Raw genomic sequence first — 27,700 nt, forward strand, 5'->3', positions numbered from 1 at the left:
TCTACTCAGAATTTCTTTCAGATGTCCCACTGAGCTCCCTGCTCACAGAAAGTGGACTCAAGACTGCAAATCTGCTTCTGACCACAATTGTATTTATGTATTTAATGGGCTCAAAAGTTAAGAAAAAGAACAGATCAAGGTGATTGCCAAGAATCGAGGCTGCTGAGACTAAAGGGAAATTAAAAACTTTCTACCACACATCACACCGGAACAACTAAGGATAAACAGTCAGACAAAATACAGTAGTGTTCAGAATAATAGTAGTGCTATGTGACTAAAAAGATTAATCCAGGTTTTGAGTATATTTCTTATTGTTACATGGGAAACAAGGTACCATTAGATTCAGTAGATTCTCACAAATCCAACAAGACCAAGCATTCATGATATGCACACTCTTAAGGCTATGAAATTGGGCTATTAGTAAAAAAAAGTAGAAAAGGGGGTGTTCACAATAATAGTAGTGGTGCATTCAGTCAGTGAGTTCGTCAATTTTGTGGAACAAACAGGTGTGAATGAGGTGTCCCCTATGTAAGGATGAAGCCAGCACCTGTTGAACATGCTTTTCTCTTTGAAAGCCTGAGGAAAATGGGACGTTCAAGACATTGTTCAGAAGAACAGCGTAGTTTGATTAAAAAGTTGATTGGAGAGGGAAAAACTTATACGCATGTGCAAAAAATTATAGGCTGTTCATCTACAATGATCTCCAGTGATTTAAAATGGACAAAAAACCAGAGACGTGTGGAAGAAAACAGAAAACAACCATCAAAATAGATAGAAGAATAACCAGAATGGCAAAGGCTCACCCACTGATCAGCTCCAGGATGATCAAAGACAGTCTGGAGTTACCTGTAAGTGCTGTGACAGTTAGAAGATGCCTGTGTGAAGCTAATTTATTTGCAAGAATCCCCCACAAAGTCCCTCTGTTAAATAAAAGACGTGCAGAAGAGGTTACAATTTGCCAAAGAACACATCAACTGGCTTAAAGAGAAATGGAGGAATATTTTGTGGACTGATGAGAGTAAAATTGTTCTTTTTGGGTCCAAGGGCCACAGACAGTTTGTGAGATGACCCCCAACCTCTGAATTCAAGCCACAGTTCACAGTGAAGACAGTGAAGCATGGTGGTGCAAGCATCATGATATGGGCATGTTTGTCCTACTATGGTGTTGGGCCTATATATCGCATACCAGGTATCATGGATCAGTTTGGATATGTCAGAATACTTGGAAGAGGTCATGTTGCCTTATGCTGAAGAGGACATGACCGTGAAATGGGTGTTTCAACAAGACAATGACCCCAAGCACACTAGTAAACAAGCAAAATCTTGGTTCCAAGCCAACAAAATTAATGCCTCGCAGATGTGAAGAAATCATGAAAAACTATCGTTATACAACTAAATACTAGTTTAGTGATTCACAGGATTACTAATAAAGCAGTTTGAACATACAACCCCTGGCAAAAATTATGGAATCACCGGCCTCAGAGGATGTTCATTCAGTTGTTTAATTTTGTAGAAAAAAAAGCAGATCACAGACATGGCACAAAACTAAAGTCATTTCAAATGACAACTTTCTGGCTTTAAGAAACACTATAAGAAATCAAGAAAAAAGATTGTGGCAGTCAGTAACGGTTACTTTTTTAGACCAAGCAGAGGAAAAAAATATGGAATCACTCAATTCTGAGGAAAAAATTATGGAATCACCCTGTAAATTTTCATCCCCCAAATTAACACCTGCATCAAATCAGATCTGCTCATTGTCATTGACCCTATGCCATGACATTGACCCTATGTGTCTTTTTGCAAGGAATGTTTTTGCAGTTTTTGCTCTATGGCAAGATGCATTATCATCTTGAAAAATGATTTCATCATCCCCAAACATCCTTTCAATTGTCCAAAATATCAACATAAACTTGTGCATTTATTGATGATGTAATGACAGCCATCTCCCCAGTGCCTTTACCTGACATGCAGCCCCATATCATCAATGACTGTGGAAATTTACATGTTCTCTTCAGGCAGTCATCTTTATAAATCTCATTGGAAAGGCACCAATCAAAAGTTCCAGCATCATCACCTTGCTCAATGCAGATTCGAGATTCATCACTGAATATGACTTTCATCCAGTCATCCACAGTCCACAATTGCTTTTCCTTAGCCCATTGTAACCTTGTTTTTTTCTGTTTAGGTGTTAATGATGCCTTTCGTTTAGCTTTTCTGTATGTAAATCCCATTTCCTTAAGGCGGTTTCTTACAGTTCGGTCACAGACGTTGACTCCAGTTTCCTCCCATTCGTTCCTCATTTGTTTTGTTGTGCATTTTTCGATTTTTGAGACATGTTGCTTTAAGTTTTCTGTCTTGACGCTTTGATGTCTTCCTTGGTCTACCAGTATGTTTGCCTTTAACAATCTTCCCATGTTGTTTGTATTTGGTCCAGAGTTTAGACACAGCTGACTGTGAACAACCGACATCTTTTGCAACATTGTGTGATGATTTACTCTCTTTTAAGAGTTTGATAATCCTCTCCTTTGTTTCAATTGACATGTCTTGTGTTGGAGCCATGATTCATGTCAGTCCACTTGGTGCAACAGCTCTCCAAGGTGTGTTCACTCCTTTTTAGATGCAGACTAACGAGCAGATCTGATATGATGCAGGTGTTAGTTTTGGGGATGAAAATTTACAGGGTGATTCCATAATTTTTTCCTCAGAATTGAGTGATTCCATATTTTTTTCCTCTGCTTGGTCTAAAAAAGTAACCGTTACTGACTGCCACAATCTTTTTTTCTTGATTTCTTATAGTGTTTCTTAAAGCCAGAAAGTTGCCATTTGAAATGACTTTAGTTTTGTGTCATGTCTGTGATCTGCTTTTTTTCTACAAAATTAAACAACTGAATGAACATCCTCTGAGGCCGGTGATTCCATAATTTTTGCCAGGGGTTGTAATAGTTTTGAGTTCGTAGCATCAACAGCAGATGCTACTATTATTGTGAAAACCCCCTTTTCTACATTTTTTTAATAATCGCCCAATTTCATAGCCTTAAGAGTGTGCATATCATGAATGCTTGGTCTTGTTGTATTTGTCAGAATCTACTGAATCTACTGGTACCTTGTTTCCCATGTAACAATAAGAAATATACTCAAAACCTGGATTAATCTTTTTAGTCACATAGCACTACTATTGTTCTGAACACTACTGTACATCCTGAGACTGATCAGATGATTTCAGGATTAATCTGTGGTTGTCAGACATCACCTGACTGGGACCAAGTGGGTTTGAACAAACTATGCGTTTACCAAAAGATGATCTCATATGTGTTGTGCTCTATCCATTTGAAATACAACAAAGAAAAAGTAAAGATGAATGAAAAGCGAGGGAGATTTGGGAGCCTAAGCCTGGTTGCCTCGGGAAACTCAGACATCTTAGAGGGGTATGCCTTGAGAGAAGTTCCTATAAATCTTCTGTGCAGATGGCAGGGTCTTATCCAGGAACTGACCATCTTTTTGATTAATTTTCATCACCAGTCATTTGAGACACGCATTGTTTTTACATCTCAACTTCAAATTTTAGCCTTTTCCTTGTAGCCAGCTGCAATTTTTGCCAGCTAAACATTGTGAGCACATTGTGAGGATAGACCTATTAGGACTTAGGATTTTATTACTTTTACTGTATTGTCATTGTCCTGACTTTAGTGCTTTGCATTTGCTTTTAATACCAATAAAAACTACACTCTGGAAGAGAAGTTTCCTAAAACCATTTAAAACAAGGTTAAAGGGTTAAGTGGACTGCATATCTGTAGCACTTTTCCATCTTTATAGGGTTTCTATAAAGCGTTTATAGTCTCTTGTTGCTGATGTAAAACAAAGACACGACTGATGTCTCTAAGTTCTCGGACTTTGAGATTGAGCGATGTCTGGGAAGAACTTATGACTGAATGACCCACTAGTGCATCTTCATATTTCCCACAAGAAATCTCAAAACCAGTTTGCCTCATATGCTCCAAGGCTGTGACTATAATTAAAAGCAAAGCGTCAAAGTGAAGTATCACTACGAGACATCTTGAGCAATCATACCTATTCAAACCCCAACTGAGGGCACAGAAAATACACAATCTAAGAGCCCCGTATGATCCATTCACCACAGCCATTCACTGCACATGTAACTCAAACTACATTTTTTTCCCAGAAATTAAGCAGTTTCCATTACGATGCCTTTTTCGAAAGCTCTTTACTTTTAAATGCACACCTTGTTTTACTTAAAGCAAGAAAGGAACATTTACAGTGCATCTGTAAAGTATTTACAGCGCTTCACGTTTTCCACGTTCTGTTATGTTACAGCCTTATTCCATAATGGATGAAAGTAATTTTTTACTCAAAATCCTACACACAGTACCCCAAAATGACAATGTGAAAAATGTTTTTTTTTTTTAGATTTTTTTTTTTCAAACTTATTTTTAAAAAACTAAGAAATCACACGTACATAAGTATTCACAGCCTTTGCCATAAAGCTCAAAATTGAGCTCAGGTGGCTCCTCTTCCTACTTATCATCCCTTCTACAGTTTAATTGGAGTCTAACTGGGGTAAATTCAGTTGATTGAACATGATTTGGAAAGGCACACACCTGTCTACATATAAGGTCCCACAGTTGCCAGTGCATGTCAGAGGACAAACCAAGTATGAAGTCAAAGGAATTGTCTGTAGACCTAAATGGTAAATGGACTGCATTTACAGTGAGGAAAATAAGTGAACACTTGTGAAAATAAATGTTAATATTTGGTACAGTAGCCTTTGTTTGCAATTACAGAGGTCAGACGTTTCCTGTAGTTCTTGGCCATGTTTTCACACACTGCAGCAGGGATTTTGGTCCACTCCTTCATACAGATCTATTCTAGATCTTTCAGGTTTGGAGTTTCAGCTCCCTCCAAAGATTTTCTATTGAGATCAGGTCTGGAGACTGGCCAGGCCACTCCAGGACCTTGAAATGCGTCTTACGGAGCCCCTCCTTAGTTGCCCTGGCTGTGTGTTTCGGGTCATTGTCATGCTGGAAGACCCAGCCATGACCCATCTTTAATGCTCTTACTGAGGGAAGGAGGTTGTTTGCCAAAATCTTGCAATACATGACCCCATCCATCCTCCCTTCAATACGGTGCAGTCATCCTGTCCCCTTTGCAGAAGAACACCCCCAGAGTATGATGTTTCCACCCCCATGCTCCACGGTTGGGATGGTTTTCTTGGGGTTGTTCTCATCCTCTAAACATGGTAAGTGGAGTTGATTCCAAAAAGCTCTATTCTGGTCTCATCTGACCACATGACCTTCTCCCATGCCTCCTCTGGATCATCCAGATGGTCACTGGTGAACATCATATGGCCTGGACATGTGCTGGCTGAGCAGGCGGACCTTGCTGCCCTGCAGGATTTTAAACCATGACAGCATCATGTGTTACTAATGTAATCTTTGTGACTGTGGTCCCAGCTCTCTTCAGGTCATTGACCAGGTCCTCCTGTGTAGTTCTGAGCTTTCTCAGAATCATCGTTACTCCACAAAGTGAGATCTTGCATGGAATCCCAGACCGAGGGAGATTGACAGTCATCTTGTGTTTCTTCCACTTTCTAATAAATAATCATAACAGTTGTTGTCTTCTACCAAGCTGCTTGCCTGTTGTCCTGTAGTCCATCCCAGCCTTGTGCAGGTCTACAGTTTTGTCCCTGGTGTCCTTAGACAGCTCTTTGGTCTTGGCTATGGTGGATACGTTGGACTGTGATTGACTGAGTGTGTGAACAGGTGTCTGTTATACAGGTAACAAGTTCAAACAGGTGCAATTAATACAGGTAAAGAGTGCAGAATAAGAGGGCTTCTTAAAGAAACATGACAGGTCTGTGTGAGCCAGAATTCTAGGTGGTTAGTAGGGGATGAAATACTAATTTGCAGCAGTAAGATGCAAATAAATTATTTAAAAAATCATACATTGTGATTTCTGGATTTGTTTTTTTTTTTTTTTTTTTTTTTAGATTATGTCTCTCACAGTGAACATGCACCTAAGATGAAAATTTCAGACCCCTCCATGATTTCTAAGTGGGAGAACTGGCAAAATTGCAGGGTGTTCAAATACTTATTTTCCTCACTGTATATAGTGCCAGACGCTCAAAGCACTTTACAATAATCCCTCACATTCACTCCAGTGTCAGGGTGCTGCCATACAAGGCACTCACTACACACCGGGAGTAACTAGGGGATTAAGGACCTTGCCCAAGGGGAAAGGTGATTTCCTGGTCAGGCTGGGATTTGAACCGAAGATCCTCTGGTCTCAAGTCCAACGCTTAACCACTAGACCATCACCTCTGAGACACGATTGTCTCAAGGCACAAATCTGACTAGTCTTCCAGTTTTATCTTCATGAAGACAGCACCCCAGTGATGTCACATGAGTGCAAAGAATTCAAACTGCAGATAAATAATTGTGTTCCTGTTCTATTAATTGCAACGTTTCATGCAGGGTGCCTGTTGTGGTGAACATATTGACATTTCTTACATCTTGTTAAAATTATGTCCACAAGTGATTAATAAACAACATGAGATCATAGATGAGTGGTTTGTACTGGAGGTGTGCTTCAGTTACTGCTGGACAGCTCATTGTTTATTTTATTTTTTATACTTCATACATATTCATTTTCATACTTTTCATACTACACATACATTTTTCATACTTTTCTTCTGTCGGCTGTGACCACACACAAATACTTTGAACTGTTTCACAAGTTGATTTTCTTCCCTCTCTTAGCCGTTATTCCAGTGAGGAACATCAGCAACAAACAGATGTTTTATTCCCATATATAGATAATTAAGGGTGTTTCTGAAAGAAAATGACTATGAACGTGCATGAACATGTCTTTTAGAATGTGTGGGATTTGTCAACAGCTGATACGTACTGATGTGTGCATGAACAGTATGCACAGGATTGATAAATATCAAATTTTTTGGTACTTACTGTATGCTGCTTTGAGAACACTTGGAAGCTTGGAGATTCTGACCTCTAGCTCAAGGAAAAATGCCTTGAACGCTACAGAATTTTTGCTTGGAAACTTGAGAGGAAATTGAGCAATCCAAGTTACCCGAGTTAATGGCACAGCCATGGCGGCCCCCTTTGCTACTGCTGAGACAACAATGTTACTAATGTTGACAATCCATCTTTAGATGAATTTTTAACAAGCCATTACTGCTATATGTAGTATATTCACATTCTGTGTACAATGATGTTACCAGCACCACACAGCAGCGAAAATGTCTTTGATGATTGCATTTAGCCCAAAAGATAACATTATCTTAGCTCCACTGTGGTATGGGCTAAGTAGTTGATGACTCAAATTACCAAGGTAATCTCATAATCTTATGACCTTTTTTCTGGAAGTATGATTTTTTTTTTTTTTTTTATGCCGGGTCTTGCTGAATGTTCGAGGGTTCAGAACACAGCATTATGTAACCTGTGTTGCTTTGTCCCACTCTGGGATTATACTCCCAGTCTCCAGGATGGGAGGCAGACACTCTAACCACGAGGTTAAAACCCATGGGCCCTAGTGTCTGTCACTAGAGTGTCTTTTGGCCTTGGTGAGTGTGATTTCCAACTTCTGCACAGCACCTCCTGCTGATATCCGTTACAATTACACACATAACTAGAAGCACTCAGAGAGTGCAAACATCCACCAAGACCATGGAGTCACTGACGCCATAACATCTACACGCTGTGGAATCACTGAACCTAAAAAAGTCTAACAATGATGTTTGCTCAGTAGTAAAAAAAGTTTCAGGATAACTCAAAAAGGATAACTCAAAACGTTTTGAGCGTATTTTGATGAAGTTTTGTGGAGTGGTTGGAAATGACAAGAGGAACACGTGATTAAATTTTAGTGGTGATCCTGCTCACGATCCGGATCCAGGAATTTTTTAAAGGATTCTTCACCATTGCGGGATAGGGGGAATTTTGACATTCTAGTTTCTAACGCCACAAAAACAAGGCAGAAAGGCTTGAAAAAATTGAGGGTGTAACATAGTCAAATGTTCTATCAAACAACACAGTTTGGTGATGATCGGATCCAGATTCTGGATCTGGTGATCCAGAATATGCAAAAATATAGGGAAAATAGAAAATGTGTCAGTGTGAGGTGACAAATGAAGCTAGAGATGCACAACTAACACCAAACTGTAGCTGAATCTGTACTGATACAGTAAGGTGTCATCAGATTTGATGTAGCTTCAAATGTTATGGAGCTAGATACAGAAGAAAACCGCCATTACCGAAAAAATCATTTTATACAATAACTTTTGAACTAATAAAGACATAAAAGTGATTCCAATGTTTTCATGGTCAAGGATGTCAAATATAAAGGAAAGAAAAGTGTATGTATCATAGTTTTGGTTGTAACACTGAATTGTTGAATAGATCACTGTGCCAAGGAGGGAATCTCTTTAGGGTCTGTGACCCTATGGCCTTGTTTAGAGAAGTGTTTCATAAATGTTAAAAAATTCATATATTTGCAGTTTAGTTGAATAATAAATTGAATTTTGTCTCTTATTTGTTTTTGTCTATAAGCACATGCAATATCAATATCAGTGATCAGATGACAGTAGCTTCTGGGAAAGGTGCAAGTTGCAATAAACTGTGATGCCAAGCGCTAAGGATACATGCTATCCAGTCACAGCAGATGAAACTTTATTTACTACTGAGCAAACATCGTTAGACTTTTTTAGGTTCAATGATTCCACGGCGTGTAGATGTTATGGCGTCAATGACCCCGTGACCTTGGCGGAGGTTTGCACTCTCTGAGTGCTTCTAGTTACTAAATGTTACATAGGAAAATGTGAGTGCTAATCAGAGGCATCTTAGAGATAAATGCAGACTTGGTCAGTTCATTTGTTATAAGATTGAAGCAGCGAACATCTCAGAATTCTTCTGCCAACAAACTTATATTAAGCAGAATGTTATTCTGTGAAAAAGTAGGCAAGCTGATTGATGAACCACGTTAGCATGTGGGCTGTAATCTCAGAATAACAAACAATCCCAAATGACTTCAGAATTTAATGAGTTCTTCCTCTTGATAAGATTTATCATTCCACCAGGTTCCGTGGAGAAGAAAACTCTGCTGGCAATCACATAACCACGATGGTGGAAATAATAGTGTGTGTGTGTGTGTGTGTGTGTGTGTGTGTGTGTGTGTGTGTGTGTGTGTGTGTGTGTGTGTGTGTGTGTGTGTCCTTTTTTTATTATTTATATTGTTTGTCCTCTGAAAGCATATCACAAACCACACTACTTAATTATAGGCTAATTTAAATGTCCAACGACAGTGTGGAAGAAGGTAGAATTAGAATATAAACATAAACATTAAAACAAAGCACAGAACTCATGCCACAGTATGATTCAGTATACACAATAAATTGCCACAATTTCTGCCATATTTTGTCATTGTATTGTTGTATTCTATTACCCAGGTGCTGCATTAACTGATTAGGATGAAGTTGGGTTTTTGTGTGCAGGATGAAGATAAAAGCTTGCTTGTATCACAGGCCGGTAAGGTTTTAATCTTCTGGGCACATTATCATAAATTTTAAAATATGATGTGTGGGCCTGCTGAATTATATGAGGCAGGGCTCAGGAGGATGAGATGAAGATGACCGTTACACGGTCTCTGCTTATAGATGTATGTACTGTATTTGTGTTTGGTTTTGGAATCCAAAGTGAATGTTATAAGTTCTTTGAGGTGTAACTTCCTGGTGCGATTGGTTACCGCTGAGTTTCAGTTTGCATTCTAGGGGCATAGCATCCTTGTTTTAGCAGAATCAGACACCCGGGTGGACAGGCCCGGCGCCAGAAAAAAAATATTAAGGGGGCGATGAGTTTATCACAGGGGGCGGGGTCGCTCCCCCCCAAAAAAAAAGTGCGCACCAGAGGAGACGTGCCTCTGAGCGTGCGTAATGAATTGGATGCGCTCCTGGAAAGCTCGTGTATTTAGGCTACACCGTTGTAAGAGACTGACTGAGTAAGAGTAAAGAGTGATGACCGTATTTTTTAAATTATTATTTGAACGTATAGACCCTCGGTCAAGTGATCTCCTGCATACCACAGAGCCGGTGTTCTGTCGAGATGAGGTGCGCCAGCTTTCGACACTCTGAGCTGTGACGTACCTTCGTGTTGTCCAATAGGAACGACGCGTCGGGCCAAAACACGGAAGACTCGTGGCAGAAACCACTGATTTGTACAAAATGGATCGGACCAGTCCGATTGGTGCAGAAATCACTGATATGTACAAAATGGATCGGACCAATCTGATTGGTGCAGAAACCACTGATCTGTACAAAACATTAACGTATGACAGGACTGCTCATTTAGAGAGCAGTTTTCTGAAGAAAAATCATTGGAAATGTTTTTTGTTGTTTGTTACCTCAAAATTTCTGATTACTGTTAAAAAAAGTTTAGAACACTTGTAATTAAAATAGCTAAATAAATCAATAAATGGTTCTTTAGAAACCTTTCATCTGTAAATTAAAACCACCTGTTATTTCATATTAGATAATTTCTTGTTTAGCATAAGGAACCTCAGACATTTATTTTTAGACAAATAAAATAACATGGAAACTTGCACATTTTTTTTAAGTCTGGTAGATTATTTATATCTCATTTCAACCAGAAAAACAAACACTAAATAAATACAAATGTTTATTATAAATGCAAAAGGAAATAATTTAACAATGACTGCAGTGTGATTGTAAAGTAGGATTTCTGTGACATAAACCTCATGATGAATTTTTTTATAGTCATATTAAACTTGTAATTTCGTCAAATATGTAATTGCCTTTAATGTTATCAGGACAGAGTCATTTCTAAAATATGAATTTGAGCACAATAAGTGGAGAGCTTCTACTTGTGCAAATGTCTTTTGACTTTGATTCGTGGACATTTTTAATGATCCGTTCATTTATTGTTAAAATATAAAATGAAACAGCTTTTTTAAAAATAATAAAATAGTTGCTGTTCAAAGAGCCTTTTATTTAGAAGCAGGTGATGTTCTGCTGGATTCTCGGGACCAGATGAAGGTCTCTTCTGCATTTTTTAACTCTGGTGGTGTTGCTGAAAAGCAGAGATGTTTTCTTTCGACTGGACTTCGCGGTGTTCAGCTCATCAATGGAAGTTTGGTTGTCTGCACAGCAAATGTTCCTGATTCGGACAAATAAAAATATTTCTTTAAATATAAAGAAACACTAAACAGTTTATACATAAAAAAAAGGGGGGAAAACAGCAAAAAAAAAAAAAAAACGATGGAAAAAAAAACGCCCGAAAAAATAAGTTATTTAAAGCTGAGCTTTTGTGGTGTCTGAAAAAAGCTGTAGCTTTATTTGGTAAAAATAAAAAAGACTGAACCATTTACAAATTAAAAGTGTTCTCTCAGATCAGCTGTGCTAAAAGGCTAAGCTAACATTTGCCGATCATTAAACCTTCACAGTTCAGTAAACGTCACGTTTTATTTTTACATTATTCTCACCTCAGTAAAGCTGCAGAACTAAACTCCGTTGGGCAAACTGGGACTTCACATATATCCAAAAAGTGGGAGATTTCGGACTGAGTGGGTTTGCGCCATCACCCCGGCGGCTTGGATTGCTCTACCCAGTGATGATGCCTGAAGGCCGGCTTCTCCGTGCGGGTCGGCCCGCTGTCGCGGTTCGATTGATATCCCACCAAGACGCCAGTCCTCCCTCGGTCAGTGTCACTCCGAAAAGTAGCTGAAAAAGCTTCTCCCAGCAGGGTGATGGAGAATCATTCTACTGCTGTTTTTTAAAGCTTTTTTTGTGGTTCAGGCAACGCAAATTCAAGATGGTGATCGCTGAACTTTATTCAGGTTGTGGAAACAGCCAGAGTGTGACGTAGCAATCTCCCCTTGCCACTTCCGAAGCGACGAGTCTGACGTCACGACGCGTTGGAAACGCACCACCCTCTGCCGCACTGACAAGCGCAACCCTCAACCTATCAAATCCCTTGAACACAGACACAAACCATATCCGTTTGTTTTAAAATTAATTACTTTAGTTAATTAATTTGGTTTATTTGTTAAATACGTGATATTATTGAATAACTAATATTTTGCTATATTTTCCAGTATTTCTTTTTCTTTCTTTTTATTTTTTGATAACTCTAACATCCGAGGGGGCGAGGTTGATGACGTGAGGGGGCGTCGCACCCAAACACCCCTTCGTGGCGCCGGCTATGCGGGTGGATCCCAACAGCTTTACCACAAGGTCTGACAAGGACCTCACCTTTCTTTGGAGGTCCCACTGATTTAGGGGTCAGTGCAGTTACAGTTTGACATTGTTGCTCTTTGAAGTTCTCTTCCAAAGCTTTGTGTTCCAATCAGTGGTGGGCACAGCTAACCAAAAAGTTAGCTTTGTTAACCGCTAAACCGCTAACTGAAAGGTTAGCATTTGAATTGTTCATTATTTCATGTTGTGGATTAATATTGTACAACCCCTGGCAAAAATTATGGAATCACCGGCCTCGGAGGATGTTCATTCAGTTGTTTAATTTTGTAGAAAAAAGCAGATCACAGACATGACACAAAACTAAAGTCATTTCAAATGGCAACTTTCTGGCTTTAAGAAACACTATAAGAAATCAGGAAAAAAAATTGTGGCAGTCAGTAACGGTTACTTTTTTAGACCAAGCAGAGGGAAAAAAATATGGAATCACTCAATTCTGAGGAAAAAATTATGGAATCATGAAAAACAAAAGAACGCTCCAACACATCACTAGTATTTTGTTGCACCACCTCTGGCTTTTATAACAGCTTGCAGTCTCTGAGGCATGGACTTAATGAGTGACAAACAGTACTCTTCATCAATCTGGCTCCAACTTTCTCTGATTGCTGTTGCCAGATCAGCTTTGCAGGTTGGAGCCTTGTCATGGACCATTTTCTTCAACTTCCACCAAAGATTTTCAATTGGATTAAGATCCGGACTATTTGCAGGCCATGACATTGACCCTATGTGTCTTTTTGCTAGGAATGTTTTCACAGTTTTTGCTCTATGGCAAGATGCGTTATCATCTTGAAAAATGATTTCATCAATCAATCAATCAATCAACTTTTTTCTTATATAGCGCCAAATCACAACAAACAGTTGCCCCAAGGCGCTCCATATTGTAAGGCAAGGCCATACAACAATTATGAAAAACCCCAACGGTCAAAACGACCCCCTATGAGCAAGCACTTGGCCACAGTGGGAAGGAAAAACTCCCTTTTAACAGGAAGAAACCTCCAGCAGAACCAGGCTCAGGGAGGGGCAGTCTTCTGCTGAGACTGGTTGGGGCTGAGGGAAAGAACCAGGAAAAAGACATGCCGAGAAGGGGGGCAGAGATCGATCACTAATGATTAAATGCAGAGTGATGCATACGGAGCAAAAAGAGAAAGAAACAGTGCATCATGGGAACCCCCCCACAGTCTACGTCTAAAGCAACATAACCAAGGGATGGTCCAGGGTCACCCGATCCAGCCCTAACTATAAGCCTTAGCGAAAAGGAAAGTTTTAAGCCTAATCTTAAAAGTAGAGAGGGTATCTGTCTCCCTGATCTGAATTGGGAGCTGGTTCCACAGGAGAGGAGCCTGAAAGCTGAAGGCTCTGCCTCCCATTCTACTCTTACAAACCCTAGGAACCACAAGTAAGCCCGCAGTCTGAGAGCGAAGCGCTCTAATGGGGTAATATGGTACTACGAGGTCCCTAAGATAAGATGAGACCTGATTATTCAAAACCTTATACGTAAGAAGAAGAATTTTAAATTCTATTCTAGAATTAACAGGAAGCCAATTAAAGAGAGGCCAACACGGGTGAGATATGCTCTCTCCTGCTAGTCCCCGTCAGTACTCTAGCTGCAGCATTCTGAACCAACTGAAGGCTTTTTAGGGAACTTTTAGGACAACCTGATAATAATGAATTACAATAGTCCAGCCTAGAGGAAATAAATGCATGAATTAGTTTTTCAGCATCACTCTGAGACAAGACCTTTCTGATTTTAGAGATATTGCGTAAATGCAAAAAGGCAGTCCTACATATTTGTTTAATATGCGCTTTGAATGACATATCCTGATCAAAAATGACTCCAAGATTTCTCACAGTATTACTAGAGATCAGGGAAATGCCATCCAGAGTAACGATCTGGTTAGACACCATGCTTCTAAGATTTGTGGGGCCAAGTACAATAACTTCAGTTTTATCTGAGTTTAAAAGCAGGAAATTAGAGGTCATCCATGTCTTTATGTCTGTAAGACAATCCTGCAGTTTAGCTAATTGGTGTGTATCCTCTGGCTTCATGGATAGATAAAGCTGGGTATCATCTGCGTAACAATGAAAATTTAAGCAATACCGTCTAATAATACTGCCTAAGGGAAGCATGTATAAAGTGAATAAAATTGGTCCTAGCACAGACCCTTGTGGAACTCCATAATTAACTTTAGTCTGTGAAGAAGATTCCCCATTTACATGAACAAACTGTAATCTATTAGACAAATATGATTCAAACCACCGCAGCGCAGTGCCCTTAATACCTATGACATGCTCTAATCTCTGTAATAAAATTTTATGGTCAACAGTATCAAAAGCAGCACTGAGGTCCAACAGAACAAGCACAGAGATAAGTCCACTGTCCGAAGCCATAAGAAGATCATTTGTAACCTTCACTAATGCTGTTTCTGTACTATGATGAATTCTAAAACCTGACTGAAACTCTTCAAATAGACCATTCCTCTGCAGGTGATCAGTTAGCTGTTTTACAACTACCCTCTCAAGAATCTTTGAGAGAAAAGGAAGGTTGGAGATTGGCCTATAATTAGCTAAGATAGCTGGGTCAAGTGATGGCTTTTTAAGTAATGGTTTAATTACTGCCACCTTAAAGGCCTGTGGTACATAACCAACTAACAAAGATAGATTGATCATATTTAAGATTGAAGCATTAAATAATGGTAGGACTTCCTTGAGCAGCCTGGCAGGAATGGGGTCTAATAAACATGTTGATGGTTTGGATGAAGTAACTAATGAAAATAACTCAGACAGAACAATCGGAGAGAAAGAGTCTAACCAAATACCGGCATCACTGAAAGCAGCCAAAGATAACGATACGTCTTTGGGATGGTTATGAGTAATTTTTTCTCTAATAGTTAAAATTTTGTTAGCAAAGAAAGTCATGAAGTCATTACTAGTTAAAGTTAATGGAATACTCAGCTCAATAGAGCTCTGACTCTTTGTCAGCCTGGCTACAGTGCTGAAAAGAAACCTGGGGTTGTTCTTATTTTCTTCAATTAGTGATGAGTAGAAAGATGTCCTAGCTTTACGGAGGGCTTTTTTATAGAGCAACAAACTCTTTTTCCAGGCTAAGTGAAGATCTTCTAAATTAGTGAGACGCCATTTCCTCTCCAACTTACGGGTTATCTGCTTTAAGCTACGAGTTTGTGAGTTATACCACGGAGTCAGACACTTCTGATTTAAAGCTCTCTTTTTCAGAGGAGCTACAGCATCCAAAGTTGTCTTCAATGAGGATGTAAAACTATTGACGAGATACTCTAACTCCCTTACAGAGTTTAGGTAGCTACTCTGCTCTGTGTTGGTATATGACATTAGAGAACATAAAGAAGGAATCATATCCTTAAACCTAGTTACAGCACTTTCTGAAAGACTTCTAGTGTAATGAAACTTATTCCCCACTGCAGGGTAGTCCAACAGGGTAAATGTAAATGTTATTAAAAAATGATCAGACAGAAGGGAGTTTTCAGGGAATACTGTTAAGTCTTCTATTTCCATACCATAAGTCAGAACAAGATCTAAAATATGATTAAAGTGGTGGGTGGACTCATTTACTTTTTGAGCAAAGCCGATAGAGTCTAATAATAGATTAAATGCAGTGTTGAGGCTGTCATTCTCAGCATCTGTGTGGATGTTAAAATCGCCCACTATAATTATCTTATCTGAGCTAAGCACTAAGTCAGACAAAAGGTCTGAAAATTCACAGAGAAACTCACAGTAACGACCAGGTGGACGATAGATAATAACAAATAAAACTGGTTTTTGGGACTTCCAATTTGGATGGACAAGACTAAGAGACAAGCTTTCAAATGAATTAAAGCTCTGTCTAGGTTTTTGATTAATTAATAGGCTGGAATGGAAGATTGCTGCTAATCCTCCACCCCGGCCCGTGCTACGAGCATTCTGACAGTTAGTGTGACTCGGGGGTGTTGACTCATTTAAACTAACATATTCATCCTGCTGTAACCAGGTTTCTGTTAGGCAGAATAAATCAATACGTTGATCAATTATTATATCATTTACCAACAGGGACTTAGAAGAGAGAAACCTAATGTTTAATAGACCACATTTAACTGTTTAGTCTGTGGTGCAATTGAAGGTGCTATATTATTTTTTCTTTTTGAATTTTTATGCTTAAATAGATTTTTGCTGGTTATTGGTGGTCTGGGAGCAGGCACCGTCTCTACGGGGATGGGGTAATGAGGGGGATGGCAGGGGGAGAGAAGCTGCAGAGAGGTGTATAAGACCACAGCTCTGCCTCCTGGTCCCAACGCTAGACAGTCACAGTTTGGAGGATCCAAAAAAATTGGCCAGATTTCTAGAAATGAGAGCTGCTCCCTCTAAAGTGGGATGGATACCGTCTCTCCTAACAAGACCAGGTTTTCCCCAGAAGCTTTGCCAATTATCAATGAAGCCCACCTCATTTTTTGGACACCACTCAGACAGCCAGCAATTCAAGGAGAACATGCGGCTAAACATGTCACTCCCGGTCTGATTGGGGAGGGGCCCAGAGAAAACAACAGAGTCCGACATTGTTTTTGCAAAGTTACACACCGATTTAATGTTAATTTTAGTGACCTCCGATTGGCGTAACCGGGTGTCATTACTGCCGACGTGAATTACAATCTTACCAAATTTACGCTTAGCCTTAGCCAGCAATTTCAAATGTCCTTCGATGTCGCCTGCTCTGGCCCCCGGAAGACAATTGACAATGGTTGCTGGTGTCGCTAACTTCACATTTCTCAAAACAGAGTCGCCAATAACCAGAGTTTGATCCTCGGCGAGTGTATCGTCGAGTGGGGAAAAACGGTTAGAGATGTGAACGGGTTGACGGTGTACACGGGGCTTCTGTTTAGGGCTACGCTTCCTCCTCACAGTCACCCAGTCAGCCTGCTTTCCCGACTGCCCGGGATCTGCCAGGGGGGAACTAACGGCGGCTAAGCTACCTTGGTCCGCACCGACTACAGGGGCCTGGCTAGCTGTAGAATTTTCCACGGTGCGGAGCCGAGCCTCCAATTCGCCCAGCCTGGCCTCCAAAGCTACGAATAAGCTGCACTTATTACAAGTACCGTTACTGCTAAAGGAGGCCGAGGAATAACTAAACATTTCACACCCAGAGCAGAAAAGTGCGGGAGAGACAGGAGAAGCCGCCATGCTAAATCGGCTAAGAGCTAGTAGCTGCACTAAGCTAGCGGATTCCCAAAAACACACAAAGTGAATAATGTGCAAATAATCCAGAGGTGATTCAGCAGAAGGAGTGCCCCAATCAAGGCACCAAACAGGCCATGAAGCAGCACAGGCAACGCACGACAACAGCAAACGCACGACAACGGTGCTAAAATAAAAAAAAAAATAAAAAAAAAATAAAAAGGAAAGCGTTAGCAAGCTAGTTAGCTTGCCAACGCTAATGAAAGTTAGCTGATAAAAGTGCTCCGTCGCGATGTTTCGACCGTTAGAGGTCTTCCTTAGGCGTTGGAGCACAGTAAAAAAGTTAAAAAAAGTAAAAAGGTAAAAAAGTAAAAAAGTCTTGAAAAAGACTGTTAGTTCAAGTCCAAAGCAGCAGGTAGCAGTCTCTGTGTAAACAGTCGCAACAGAGAGCCAAAATTCTGATGCAATCTGAATTTCATCATCCCCAAAACATCCTTTCAATTGATGGGATAAGAAAAGTGTCCAAAATATCAACGTAAACTTGTGCATTTATTGATGATGTAATGACAGCCATCTCCCCAGTGCCTTTACGTGACATGCAGCCCCATATCATCAATGACTCTGGAAATTTACATGTTCTCTTCAGGCAGTCATCTTTATAAATCTCATTGGAACGGCACCAAACAAAAGTTCCAGCATCATCACCTTGCCCAATGCAGATTTGAGATTCATCACTGAATATGACTTTCATCCAGTCATCCACAGTCCACGATTACTTTTCCTTAGCCCATTGTAACCTTGTTTTTTTCTGTTTAGGTGTTAATGATGGCTTTCGTTTAGCTTTTCTGTATGTAAATCCCATTTCCTTTATGCGGTTTCTTTCTTTCTCACGATACCGTTGACCAAGAGTTTCCTTCTGTACACAAAATAAACCACAGTAGAAAATATTTTCAATTTATTTACAATTTATACAAGAAATGAACATTTGACTGGCATTTTATAGACAGTGATGAAAATTACGTTCATTCATGGAAACAATTTTCTTACTCGCTCATGAGACATTGGAAGAAAGAGGTAAAGCTTAAAATTTTAAGTAAATAAATCTGAATTTAGTGATGAACTTTGAAGCCAGTTATGAAGAAAAATATTACATGAATGTTTTTAAAGAAAAAGAAGCCACCTGTATCCATTGACAACAAACCTCTTTCATGGAGCCTGGACTGGGTCAGTTAGCAGCTGTTGGAGGGTGGATTCCGTCCGTCTGTCATCGATATTTCTGCTCTGGACAGCATGAACTCACCTGGGTCGGAGGGGTTGACACAGAGGTATCCCCAAGTGAACCCAGGGCTTGGGTCGGCTGGCTTTGCTGGCTTGAAATCAGCTCTGTTGTCAGCTTGCAGGAACCCAGAGGTAGAAGCTGTTTATTGAAAATGGTGTCTAGTAGCTTAAAAATTGTTGGAGCCAAATTAAAGTCTTTGTGAATTTAAAAAAAAAAATAAAACTTTAAAAGCGTTGAAAATTATGAAAAGGAGAAGTCACTTTTCTGTAAATTCGCTCTTAATTTGAAAAGCTCAGCTCGGAAGTTCTCTTAAAAATTCAGAAAGACTTGACGCACCTTAAAGCATCAGGTTAAAACTTTATCAAAAGGAAAGAATGAATGAATGTCACGTGGTAGCTTAGCTTAGCTTAGCAATGATGCCTTGGCCCACAAAGAAAATTTTAAATTAAGCGTTAAGGAAGAGAGAGAAGAAAGAGTTGCCGGTGGAGAAGAGAGGGAGGCAAGACTTTGTTCTAACTTTTAAAGGGGGACTGATGTCACCAATCTCCGCCCATTTAGGGTGTGTGTAATCTCATAGAAACTTCATGTCCTTAGAAAGAGGGCAGACTCAAATGATTCAACTATTTAAACACATTAATTAATTTGAAATACTATTTGTTCTAAGACACTCAAATGGAAACATCATTCTTACTAGTCAGTTAAACACATCCTTTGGATAAACAGAGTACTTCAACATCAGCATTTTAGATACTGCAGAAAGGTCACACACACACACATCAGTTAAAATGAGCACATGTCAATAAACTGGAATGATTACATGCAAAGCATTTTGTTTGGATAATCAAAACAACCAACATTATAAGTCTTTAGATATCAATGAAAGAAATTTTATTTCAAATTTCTCAAATTTTATTTCAAACCGAAGGTCTTTTCTTTACTTTAAACTCAAGATAAAAGCTGACAGTCAAGACAAAGTTTATGACCACATGTTATCATGGGGGGAAGTTTTTGCAGGCTTGAGAGGTTCCTGCCTTAGTTTGATCATAAACTTTGGGTTTTCTTGGACTGGAGAAGCTCAGATTCTGACGTGAAGCAATTATAATGTCATGTAATTCATAATGACTGAAAATTCACTGATAAAAGCCGAATGCTCCTCTTTGAAACAATTACGGTTTTCTTTTCCTCTGGGAAGCAGTGTTGGACCATCGGGGGAAGTTTCCAAAACTTATCTGAAGATCTCCAGATGACTTAGGAATTTCTCCACTGAGAGTGGAAAGCACAGTCTGTCTCCTAGTTGTTTTTGTTGTTGAAACGTTAATGCACTTTATTTAATTAGGCCTAATTGAGGCCATGGCGCTATAGTATGAATGAATATTTACAGAACAGCCTCAGAATTGACATGCAATGTTTTTGATCACAATAATAAAGGAACTATTTTACAGAACAAGTTTCTTTATAAACTCAGAACATGAATATTCTTAAGGGTATGAATGAATAACAGAACAGCCTCAGAATTGAAATTCAGTGTAGTAGGAAATGATGACCTACTAAGTATGCATGAACAAGAGTTGTCAACATGACACAACTTTTTTTAATTTTATGATCAAACTGTGATTTTTTTTCAATTATATGTTTATTTTTACTACCTAACGTTCTTGGCATTGTGATTAAGGTGTCTGTGCATGTGTGTCTGTCTGAGTGAGAGGGAGGGAGAGAGGTTGTTCTAAGACAGTTTATTTTTTAATGATCTGTGTGAACTTGGTGATTCATGCAAACATCCAGTGATGGCAAACAGGGAAATAATATGTCAGCCTTGTTCACTGTATTCTTCTCAAAAGCACCGCGTTCAGTACAAGCAAAGTTTTCCAGCTGACTTTATATCACCAGGCAGCAAACAAATGGTTAAAAAAAAAAAAAACCCCGACCGGAGTGGAGGCAGTGACCAACACATCACAAGCCGTTTTCAGCTCTGTCTTGTCAAATGCACTGCGTACGATATGAAACAAGTTCACCAAGTAACTCTATACAAACCAAACCAGAGGCGAATTGAAGAAAAATTAAAGAGTACTGACACAGCAACGTGAGCTACAGTCAAGCTAAGCATAGAGAGAGAGAGAGAGCAGATCCTGTGTGTGTGCATGCTAGAAGCTGCAGTGAGACGTGTCTGTGTTGGGAGGGGCGGGCGTTGTGTGTGACTGGCCAGTCACAGAGTGTGAAGACAGTCAGTTAGCCAATCAGGATTTTCCTTCAGCATGAGCACAGATATTGAGAAGATTTACTCGGATCATGATCATGATCGTGTTCCTCAAAAATGCTTTATCCATACCAGATATTCGTCTGAAACGAGTATCTGGCTCAACCCTAGCTGTACATTCAACATACAGTGCCCCAGACATGTGGCAGAAGGCATCAAAAACAAAGCAGTTTTGACTTGTGCTTTGATTTAAAAACCAAACTAATTTCGGAGAGTTTGATATTAATGTCAACTCTGTCATTTTTACAAAGTGAAAATATCACACATATCTTTTAGTTTTAAAGTAATGTGCTAATTCTGAAGGTTTGAGCATTAACACTCACAGATGCCAAAAGGCATTATGGGAAAATGAGCCTCCTCATCACTGGTTGGTTGGTTGATTTATTTGTACAAAACCAACACACAAGTTACTATAATGCGTGTGTTTATTTTTACAAGTAAATGCGTATTTGTAATGTCATTTTTTTTATTTTATTTAAAAGGCATTTGCAAAACTGAAAATTCTGTTTAAGTGTGATTCAGCGCAACGAATAGTGACCGTGTAATAGTTGGATGCTATTCACACTCCCATCCAGTAGATAGCAGAGTTCTATGGATTTTGACCCAAAATGCATGGAGCACTGACCATAAATAAACTAAAAGATATGTGATATTTTCACTTTGATTTCCAGTTGATGTTAATATCAATAAACTGTCTGAAATTAGTTTGGCTTTTAAATCAAGTCATAAGTCAAAACTGCTTTGGTTTTGATGCCTTCTGCCACACGTCTGGGGCACTGTATGTTGAATGTAAATGAGTCTGTGTGTGTGTGTGTGTGTGTGTGTGTGTGTGTGTGTGTGTGTGTGTGTGTGTGTGTGTGTGTGTGTGTGTGTGTGTGTGTGTAGCAGCCTGGCAGCCAGGCCCCTTATGCTGGGGTAGGGTTGAGCTCAGTTCCTCACAGCTGTTTGACTGCTGCAAAACACATAACAAACAGGAACTAACATGTATGATTTTATGGTTTACAAACGTTTTTGACTGTTCGGCTTTACTAACTATGCCAGCAAATAAACGTTAGCTGACTAACAGTTAGCGAAACTAAATCCACTGATAGTTTTCAAAGTTAGCAGAAAAGCTAATCCACTAACAAAAACATTAGCTTCGCTAATTAGCAGTTAGTGGATTAGCCAAACTGTGCCCACCACTGGTTTCAAACCATATTCCTTCTTACATGTTCATGTCAGGTTTTTGTTGTGCTTCTTGGTCTGGAGCAGGCGCAGCATGGTGTATGGACATTAGGGTTCTTTCTTCTTTGGTGGTGTTCTTGGGTCTTAGAAATTTTGGTCTTTTTGTGTAGCCACTGTGTTTCATAACTGCAATCGGATAAGTTCTTTTGTAGGCGCTCCTTATGTTTTTTTTTGGGGGGGGGGGGGGGTGTTTCTTTTGTTTTTTTTCCTCTGCTCTCCTTGTTTTGAATGTGCATGGGATGGATTGTTTTGGAATTAACATATCAGAGGGGGACAGCTCACGTGGGTTGGTTTAGAGACAAAGTCAGAGAGGTGAGATAGAGATGGTTTGGACATGTGCAGAGGAGGGACCCAGGGTATATAGGGAGAAGGATGCTGAGGATGGAGCCACCAGGCAGGAGGAGAAGAGGGAGGCCAAAGAGGAGGTTTATGGACGTGGTGAGGGAGGACATACAGGTGGTTGGTGTGACAGAGGAAGTTACAGAGGACAGGGTTGCATGGTTGTGTTGGGTTCAGTATCCTTTTACTCACGAGTGATTCATTGGTAAGTTTCATTATGGTCTGGGTGTCACTCTGTCCATGGAGATGTACTGTAGATTTTCGAGGTTCTGAAAAGTAAAAACATCAGGAAAAAAAATACCTGAGATAACACAGTATTGTAGAACCCCAAGGAATAAAGTTGACACCAAATTATATATTTCCTCTCCAGTTGTAATCAAATGTTTCACAGTTTTGGTAATGATCATGGTAAAAGTTCAGATTACCTGTTTATAATTGCTGGTTAATCTCAGCCCAGTTTACTTCTGTTTGTCAAGACATGGTTGTTACTGTACATGTATTAAGTATGTTATGTTTTCACCTAAATCTGTTTGTGGATTGTTGGTTGTTTTTTAAACTGGTTTACTGAAATACTCATGAACCTGTCAACAAGAAAAAGTAAATTCTGTGTCGGCCCATTGGGGCGCCTTACCAGATTCTGCAGCATAAAGTGGAGGAAAGTCTACAATTCGTCGTGTGGACTTTGGGCCAGTGTGGGTTACGTTCTCAGCCCAGGCTGGTGTCGCAGACTGAACGTTCCCCCCTAACAATTTGTGCGCCCTGCCTCCACTGTGCATGCATCATTTCTTAGCTCACCAGCTCGTCTGAGACAGATTTTCTTTGCCCAAAGCGGTCAAATGGATTAATGGGATTATTAGCCATCAGATGACAAGGTAAAACCTCTTAAATCATTCTAAAGTCAGTTTTATGCAGAAACGAGGCTGTTTTAAGCAGAAACAAGGCGATAATCAGTGACACTTTGAAATGACGGAGGCACAGTGAACGTATCATCTAGCAGCTCATGTAGCTGCGGCGCTCTGATCGTTTCATCCATCTTTTATGATGAAATAATGCTGAATTTATGTGGAAACGATTGTTGTACAAAAGCTTCACATATCTGTTGCTGAGATAGATGATGACTGGAGCGCAGTTTTAAGCAGAAACAAGGTGATAATCGGTGAACCGTGGCTGATGACGCATGCGCAGTGAAGGCAGGGCAGACTGAGTTTTAGGGGGGAACCATTCAGTTTGGGACACCGGTAACCATTTAGTGTTTGGTGGATTAGGACGATGTACTGTCAATAAAATGTGTTCTCCAAGGACACAAGACAGGTAGTGTGACAGGTATTGAATCTCGGTCTACATAGTGGTTGCTCAACTTATATCCCATTGGGCTACCTGCTTTGCTAGTCATCAAGAATAGGAATACAAATCATGGGGGGGTAACATCTGTATAAAGGGTATATAGTCTATCCAGTCATTTTGCACTTAAACAAATATGAATGCATGTTTTTTTTTTAAATCAAGTGAAAACTTTTTTCCCATTGTCAAAATTCAACAGCAGGAGTGATCAGAGTGCAGACTCTCACCCCTGTTGCTCACTTCCCAACCTCTTCCTGAAGCACTTGGGGGTTTTGTTTACTATTATGTTGACTAGTGTGACAGTTACGGAAACACAAGTCATATGATATGGATCATTTCATCCGGACGTTAGGGAAAATTAAGGATAATCTTCTGTTTTTCACCCTGTACGGTTGGTGGGGTTATTGAGATTTTTGGAGATTATGTTGTCATGTCTGCTTGGACTACTTCAAAACTATTATTTCCAAGAAAGGTCAGATCCCATGAACAGAGTCATTTTCAATATTGTCCTGATCTTTTGTGATATGCCTCTTAGTTGTGTGTCAGAGTGACTTAATGTGACACCAGGATCAACCAATTGTAAACTCAAGGTATTTTTCATGAGATTGTTTATCAGTGAGATAAAAGGTTTTGTGCACACACACCCCCCCCCCTTGTCTCTAATGTCACATAGTGCCTAATCCATATGGTACATTTTCCATATATTTTTATATTGAGGTACTATGATGTCCTTAAACAGGAACTTTAACTTGTATTGCTTGTTTCTGTTTTGGCCACACAGTAGCTGTCAGGTAGAAAGAAGACATTTGCCTCAGAATGCTGAAATCTTTTTAAAATGCCTGGAACCCACCTGTGGCTCTGTCTGCTCTCGAAGGAAAACCGAACCAATGAAATGTGTTACCTCATGTCACACAGTCATATCAATCAGATCATTAATGAGCTGCCCTCGATGGAACTCATCGGTAGGGGACGGTGCAGTCTGTCACAATTCTTTGTTTAATAAAGACATTAATTTAGAATAAGCCAAACGTACCATTGTTTCCTGTCAAATACATATTTTGAGAAAAATATCAGACTTTCTTCAGGTTTTTGTTGCTGTGCTGTAGAACATTGATGCTGCTTGCCTTTTGTTAACTGCTGGGGGTGGCAGCGCCTACACTACCAGAAAGTGCAGCAAAGAAGTTTTCAGCTGTTACTAGCGTAGTATAACTAACATAGAGGTTCAAAATCCAACCCCTCGTCATAACACGTGGGATTGCCTGTTGTGCTGAAATATGGTGGGGACCTTGTGTGCCCCATGGCCACTACGATAACCATAAAGTCCCAACAGGAACCCTGAACATGAGACGGCTAACTGGGCTCTGGTGAAATAAGAAGTTGTTAACGGCAGATCAGGTGGAGGAGGTGATAGCTTGTAACCCAACGGCTGTGAAGGCAGATCAGGTCCTCAGACCGATGGGATTTCCCAGCCATCGGACCAATCTAAGGATCTGTAAAGGACTATGTGTTTGTCTGGGTAACAACATTCCCATGTTAAACCCATGCACGAGCATCTCCAGATCAACTCTGGATGTACCATCGGGAATCGATCAAGAGACGATCTTCCTTGCCACCGAGGGATTGCCACAGATAAATAACACAGCATAGCATTCCCATTATAAACCGGCATAACCATATTAATGATGTGAACCGAACACAAAGTTCAAACATACATTCGTTATACCACCTGCCAATATTGGACACATTGATGTTGTTTTTACATTGTAAAGATTCCTGTGACCACTTTCGTGAGAGCCTTTTAACTTTTATGAGGATTTGACGATGCAAAAACTGTTTTGTGATGTTAAAATTGAGCAGTTTATGTTGCTTTTAGATCAGGTCGGGAGTCTGTTTATTGACTGTTACACCTGTAAATACCTTTCTTAATCTATTTGTTAGGTCATTTTCACAGGAGGGACACTCGTGGATGATATGCCGTTCTGTCTGTTTTGTGGATCTGCATGTGCAGGCTATAGATGGTCGCAGCCTCCAGCAGTGCATGCTGGCATTGAACCAACCCCCTTACATGACCCGTTCAGGCTTACCCATTCTTTGCAGGGTAGCTCTTCTTGTGTTGGTAGCTTTGGGTGATGGTGAGTTGAGTGGAAGGGGTGGGGTGTCTACTGCCTGCCAGTTCTCCACTCATGTATCTTTCATGTGCTGTAAGTATTGTGCAGGATGTACTGTGGAGTCCACCAACATGGGATTCACCCCAAATGAATAAATGTATCAGATCCAGCTGAAGGTCTGCCAGGTGGTGTTTGGTTCTGACGGTTTGTGCACCACTTCAGCTTTGTCCACTGGGAACAGAAGACAAGCATTTCCTCACTAATTTATGTCAGGTGTGCTCTGTTTGGCCAATCAGGAAGACACAGTATGAATAATAGACCTTCACTTCGCTGAGTCGACTGGACTGTTTAATATCTCAGCTTCCTTTTCACTTCAATTAAATGCAACTTTATTAATTTCACTGGGGTCAGTGGGGTCTAAGGTGATTACTGGTGTGCTGTAAAGCAGGAAAATACACATATTTTCTCAAGAAAACCATTAAGCCTGTGCTCTTCTGGCAATAATTCAGTGCTAATTTCATTTATTCTGTGCCAGCCTCGTAGAAAAACCACAAGGTGTTCACTCTCCACTGCGCCTGCTCTCCTCAAATGCATGCGTGCTTTAAGCTCCTGTAATGAGCAACGTGTGGTGTAAACACTCTGCAAATGTCACATCTATTTCTGTGCATTCTCTTCTCCTCCTCAGGAAGCTACCGCTGAAGGAAGAAAACGGGAAAGAGTCTCTGAAGCCGGATACAATCGAGATTAAAGTGCACACTGACAACAGCATCCACACAAAGCCGGACGACAGCAAAGCATAATGGGACGGCCCCCTCGCCACCAAAAGAACATTCGGATCACGAGACCAAAACCCAGACAACCTACGACACTGGAAAAAAGTGGAGTAAAATAGCATATCTGTTTCTAACAATGCCCCTGTGAAAGGCACGTGTAAATACAAATACTAGAGAGAATATAGAGAGAAACAAAGGGTCCGCCTTTTAGATACCCTGAGTGATTAATGGATCATGTTTTCAAACATGGCATCATTGGAAGGCTCGATGATTGTATTTTTTTTTTCTTTTTCTCCACTTTTTTCTCACGTCTGTTCATAACCCTGCTGTTCTTTACATTTTACAGCCCACATGCAGATAGTGGTGATACATCACCGACAACCACTCCCCCCGAAAACACACACACACACTACAGCTCCTCACACAATGGCACAATCACAAACGTGTGCAAAGCTCAGAATAAAAGTGCCCCAAAGCTCACGCCGCCAATGCTCTTGCTTTTTTGTCAGAGTGAAACCAACGGCCGAGCCTCACTGCAGGATATTACAGTGATTTAAACACCGTCGCCTGTTTCCATGCCTGCGTGTTACAACTTTTTTATGCCTGTAATAGCTGAACTAGCTGTCTGGCTAATGAGAGACAAATGCAGAAACTAGGTGGCTTCTGCAAGAAAAATTCCACCACTGTCAGTGAGGTTGAAGCGACTTTTTCCATAGAAATGGCAAAATTACAAATCCATAAAGGGTTATTTTCAGTTTGAAAGTGTAGCCTAATGACTAAACCTGTCCTGATGAACCATTTCTGAAGGCTGTTTTTGGCTCCTTTGATTTACAGGAACTTAATCAGTTTGTTGAAAGAACAGCACCCAGAAAATCAGACTCTCTTCTATAAAGTAGCATACCACGTGTGTGC

The 27,700-nt window shown here is 40.1% G+C and overlaps 1 protein-coding gene across 1 annotated transcript in view; it reads left to right on the forward strand.

Moving 5' to 3' along the window:
* Nucleotides 1-26,961, forward strand: part of LOC117516211 (neural cell adhesion molecule 2-like) — a 1,113,624-nt gene extending 1,086,663 nt beyond the window's left edge. The window contains exon 17 of the mRNA XM_034177131.1: nucleotides 26,701-26,961. Coding sequence (XP_034033022.1) covers nucleotides 26,701-26,815 — 115 coding nt within the window. The 3' untranslated portion in view covers nucleotides 26,816-26,961. The remainder of the gene's footprint in view (nucleotides 1-26,700) is intronic.
* Nucleotides 26,962-27,700: the final 739 nt, after the last annotated feature.

This window comes from Thalassophryne amazonica, chromosome 1, assembly GCF_902500255.1.
Source record: "Thalassophryne amazonica chromosome 1, fThaAma1.1, whole genome shotgun sequence".
Lineage (NCBI taxonomy): Eukaryota > Metazoa > Chordata > Actinopteri > Batrachoidiformes > Batrachoididae > Thalassophryne > Thalassophryne amazonica.